This window comes from Nicotiana sylvestris, chromosome 10, assembly GCF_000393655.2.
Source record: "Nicotiana sylvestris chromosome 10, ASM39365v2, whole genome shotgun sequence".
Taxonomy (NCBI): Eukaryota; Viridiplantae; Streptophyta; class Magnoliopsida; order Solanales; family Solanaceae; genus Nicotiana; species Nicotiana sylvestris.
Genome location: NC_091066.1, coordinates 95,342,229 through 95,347,336, shown reverse-complemented (window position 1 = coordinate 95,347,336; position 5,108 = coordinate 95,342,229). Strand labels below are relative to the sequence as shown.

Below are 5,108 nucleotides of genomic sequence, written 5' to 3'. Positions count from 1 at the left end.
TTGGTCATGCCAGTCTGAATCATCTAAACAAATTGGTTTCTAAGGACTTGGTGATAGGGTTACCCAACATCAAGTTCAAAGAATACAAAGTTTGTGAGGCCTGTACAAGGGGGAAGCAGGTAAGATCATCTTTCAAAAGCAAGAAAATGGTAAGCACAACCAAGTCGTTAGAACTGGTCCATATGGATCTCTGTGGTCCAATAAGAACCATGAGTAGAGGAGGAAAGAAATATGTAATGGTACTTGTTGTTTATTATTCTAGATTTACCTAGGTACTATTTCTAACATCTAAAGATGAAGCATTTGACATGTTCACTGCCTTTGTTAGAAAACCTTAGAAATAATTAGGAAATCAACTTGCATCAATTAGGTCTGATCATGGAACTGAATTTGAAAATGCTAAGTCTACTGAATTTTGTGATGAAAATGGTATAGTTCATAACTTCTCTGCCCCTAGGACCCCTCAACAAAATGTTAGTTGAAAGAAAGAACAGGACTCTTGAAGACATGGCTAGGACTATGCTTCTTTCTAGTAAACTCCCCCATAGAATCAATAGATGCATGACTAGACCTCTTGTAGAGAAGACTCCATATGAGTTACTTAAAGGGAGAAAACCAAATATATCCCATCTTAGGGCATTTGTATGTATGTGCTTTGTGCACAATAATGGAAAAGACTCCCTAGGTAAGTCTGATCCCAGAAGTGATGAGAGAGTATTCTTGGGATATTCTTCACATAGCAAAGCATATAAAGTGTTCAATAAAAGAACTTTGTGTGTAGAAGAAAGTGTACATGTAGTATTTGATAAAACTAGCATTCTTTCTGAGATACAAAAATATGAAGATGAAGCCAATAGATTGGTAAAGGATTTGACTAAAGCCTCAGCACCAGTCAAAGTGGCACCAAAAGAAGGAACATGTGATGGAACAGGTTCTTCCATCCAGGGCAACCTGACCGGGGGAACTGATCAAAAAGGAATTGATATAAATCCCCTAAAAGAACCTGTTCTTGACCCTGTTCCTCAGCAACAGAACATGGGAGAAATATCTAGTAGAAACCAGTTGGTTGTAAAACCTCACAAGTATCAAAGTTCTCATCCTATTGAGAACATTATCAATGATCCAACATATGGAGTCAAAACTAGATCACTATTAAAGAATCTGTGTGCTTTTTATGTCTTTTTATCTCTTATTGAACCTAAATATGTTGTTGAGGCTTTGCAGGATGCAGATTGGGTGAATGCAATGCAAGATGAACTCAATCAGTTTGAGAGAAGTTAAGTTTGGCATCTAGTTCCAAGACCCAAGGACAGATCAGTTATTGGTACAAAATGGGTCTTCAGAAACAAACTTGATTAAGATGGAATGATTACAAGAAATAAGGCAAGACTGGTGGTCCAAGGTTACAGTCAAGAGGAAGGCATAAATTATGATAAGAATTTTGCTCCAGTCACAAGACTAGAGGTAATCAGACTCCTCAAAGCCTTTGCAGCACACATGGAATTCACTCTTCATCAGATGGATGTCAAAAGTGCCTTCCTGAATGGCTACTTGAAAGAAGAAGTGTTTGTAAAACAACCTCCAAGGTTTGAGAGCAAAGAATGTCCTGATCATGTGTACAAGTTAGACAAGGCTCTCTATGGACTCAAGTAGGCCCCAAGAGCATGGTATGAATGACTGTTCAAATTCCTACTAGAGCATGGTTACAAATGAGGTAAAATTGACAGTACCTTATTCTTAAAGGAAAAAGGTAAGGATCTCCCTGTAGTACAAATATATGTTGATGACATAATCTTTGGGGCCACCACTGATAAGCTATGTAAGGACTTTGCAAAATTAATGGGGAGTGAGTTTGAAATGAGTATGATGGGTGAGCTTAACTTCTTCTTAGGCTTGCAGATCAAACAAAGTCCTAATTGAACCATGATCCATCTGCAGAAGTATGTAAAAGAGTTTATCAAAAAGTTTAAAATGGAAGAATCAAAAGAAATAGACACACTCATTGCAACTGCCACTAAATTAGACATTGATGAACCTGGTTCATCAGTTGATCAAAAGTTGTATAGGGGTATGATTGGTTCACTCCTATATCTTACTGCCAGCAGACCTGACATTGTTTTCAGTGTAGGGCTTTGTGCTCGTTTTCAGGCAAATCGAAAAGAGTCTCACTTGACTGCTGTCTAGAGGATACTAAGATATCAGAAAGGCACCACTGATCTGTGCCTTTGGTACCCCAAAGGCAGTAATTTCAATCTAGTAGGATATGTTGATGCTGATTATGCAGGTTTCCTAGTGGATAGGAAGAGCACCTCAGGTATGGCACACTTCCTTGGTTCATGTCTAGTATCATGGGCTAATAAAAAGAAAAATTCAGTGGCCTTATCTACTGCTGAAGCTGAGTATGTTGTTGCTGCCTCTTGTTGTGCTCAGTTGCTATGGATCAAATAGCAGCTAGTAGACGTTGGCATTGAAGTTGGTTGCATTCCTATATTCTGTGATAACACTAGTGCTATAAGTATGACAAAGAACCCTGTTCATCATAAGAGGACTAAGCACATAGATGTTAGACACCATTTCTTAAGAGACAACTATGAGAAAGGTTTGATCTCCATAGAATTCTGTGCTATTGATAAGCGAATTGTTGATATCTTTACTAAAGCACTGAGTAGGGAAAACTTTGAGAGGAATATGTTGGAATTAGGGATGATTAAGATCACCTAATAGAACCAGCTCAGAATTCACAAAAAAATGATTTTTGGCTAGGAATTCTAACCTTGTATAAATATCTAGATTAATTCTTACTCAGTTTCATACTTTAATTAGTATACTCCTATGACATGTGTATATATGACTCAGTGATCTCTTACAACATTTTCTCTATTATGGCATCTGAAGCATGTTCAAGAGAGTTCAATATGAAGAACCTAGTTCATCAGTATGGGTTCATATGAAAGCTCAGGTATGTTTTCTATACTCTTCACAATTAGAAAGATTAATAATTCAATCGTGAGCAGAAGTCCTATACTTGTAAAATTCCTAGAAAATTCTATCTGTTGAGCATTGAACCAGTTCCGTCCATCTAGGACTCTAAACCATAATTTTTGCCTAGTATATAGGGATTCCAAATCTATCATTAAAATTCTGGAATTTCAGTTTGATTAGACTTCTATTTGACCCCTGAAAAAGCTGATGTTACTTATTTAATGTTTTATTCGCTTTAAATACACACCACATCTCCAGTATTCTTCATAATTCTAAAACCGTAAAAAATTCCTCTTCAATTCTAATTGGCCTCTTCTCCAAAATTCCCAAATTCTCTCAAGAAACAAAGAATCATGTCTAACCCACAAGATCATCCTGGCACTCCTACACCACCATCTCCCTCAAATTCATCCTCATCTACTCCACCTAGTGTATCTCCAAAACCTAGGTAGCGAAGGCAGAAAATGCTTGCTCGAAAAACTATAGCATCTGGGGCTCTGAGGAAGGTTTTAAATGAAAGGTTGAAAGCTATCCAAGTGAAAGAAAGCCCAGCTCTAAAGTCTGATTCTAGCTCTGAGTTTGAATCCTTTCAATACGTGACTGAGGGAGATGGACATAGGTCTTCTGACTCTGAAAAGACTCAAGAATCTCCTTCTGAGGTAAGTTCTTCTGTGGTTGAAAACTTAGAAACTAGGTTTGTTCTGGTTGGACCCATTAGGGATGTGGAGTTGCTTGAGATGAGTAGGAGTGGAGGTAAAAAGAAGTCTGAAAAAGAAAAAGAGAGATAGGGTTCATGTGGTGAAGAGAGGGGGAAAGGGAAGGGAGCACTTCTTTCTATATGTGGGATTGCACAAGATAGGTTATATGAGAGTGGCATGAAGTTGGGGGGAAGTGGCACTGGGGAAGCAGTTGAGGGGTTGGTCCATCTAAGCAAATAAAGAGATGAACCTGATTCATCTACTGAAGAAACCATGGCTGACCTACTGAAAAAGGTTGGGGAAAGTTATTACCCAAAGAAATGCAAAGCTACTACACCAAAAGTCCCAAATGTTCCCAAGCCATCCTTGAAAAGAAAAGCCTCATCCCCAACACCTACTGCCTCTTCAGTGCCTAGGGGTAGAGCCACAAGAAGTAGGGTAAAACAGAGTGAAGCTGATCTACAAAAGGCTTTAGAAGAAAACAAGAAAAAGAAAAAGGATAAGGAAAAGGGAAAGGTTGCAGAATCCTCAGAGGCTGTTGAGGAAAAAGAGATGGAACTGGTCCATCAAGAGAGGGGTACGACAGTGGAGGTTCCTGCACCCAAGCCTAAAAAACCCAAGACTTCCTCTAAGAAGTCCTCTTGTGTGCTTGTAGTTGCTAAACCCACACTAGCCAAGAGTACAAGATCTGCAATGAAAGCTAAACAAACCAATGTTTCTGATGATGATGATTGGAGTGGAAAAGAAGAAGAAGAAGAAGAAGATGAATCTGAGAAGGAATAGGATAAGCTTGCCATTTTTGGCAGAAGAAAAAATCTTAAAAGGTAGATTGTTGAAGGACCTGGTGGAACCAGGGATGATGAGATTGGTAGACTCTTTGGCTGCTCAGGGATGGAAGGACATGGTCCTTCAGATGGAAAGTAGGCTAGCTAGAAATGATTTGATTGAATTTATGGCAAATGTTGTTGTTAAGGATGGAGTTGTCAGTATCCAGGTGAAGGGCGTTCAAGTGCAGTTTGATGTTATGAAACTGGGAGAGATTCTGGGCATACCCTCTGAAGTGTTTGATGACTTTACTAGGCAAAGGTGGCCATGCCTTGACTCCCTCCCCACTGCCTTTGAAATCACCAAAAGGTTTTGTAATTCAGAGAATGTTAATGAAACCAGAGCTGTGCAGAAAAGTGAGATGATGCCTCAGCATAAGGTGGTGTTTGAGTTTGTCAACAAGTGCTTATTGCCAAGACAAGAGAGAAGGCACACTGCAAACTACATGGATCTGGTTCTTATGGAATGCCTGGAGAGAGGAAAGCAAATCAACTGGCCTGCCCTCATAGTCAAACTGCTAGACAGGGTCATAAATGATTCCAAGGCTAATGCTACCCCATATGGCTTCATACTAACCACAATTCTAGACAGGCTCAATATGCC

General features: G+C 39.2%; 1 protein-coding gene across 1 annotated transcript; it reads left to right on the top strand.

The window, feature by feature from the left end:
- The first annotated feature begins 3,953 nt into the window (after positions 1 to 3,953).
- On the top strand, positions 3,954 to 4,463 carry LOC138879692 (uncharacterized). Its single transcript, XM_070159322.1, has one exon. It carries the CDS (start codon positions 3,954 to 3,956, stop codon positions 4,461 to 4,463), a length of 510 nt encoding a protein of 169 aa, XP_070015423.1.
- The last annotated feature ends 645 nt before the right edge of the window (positions 4,464 to 5,108 follow it).

Excerpts from the sequence above, each read along its gene's own strand:
- LOC138879692 (XM_070159322.1), top strand. The coding sequence starts at position 3,954 with ATGGCTGACCTACTGAAAAAGGTTGGGGAAAGTTATTACCCAAAGAAA.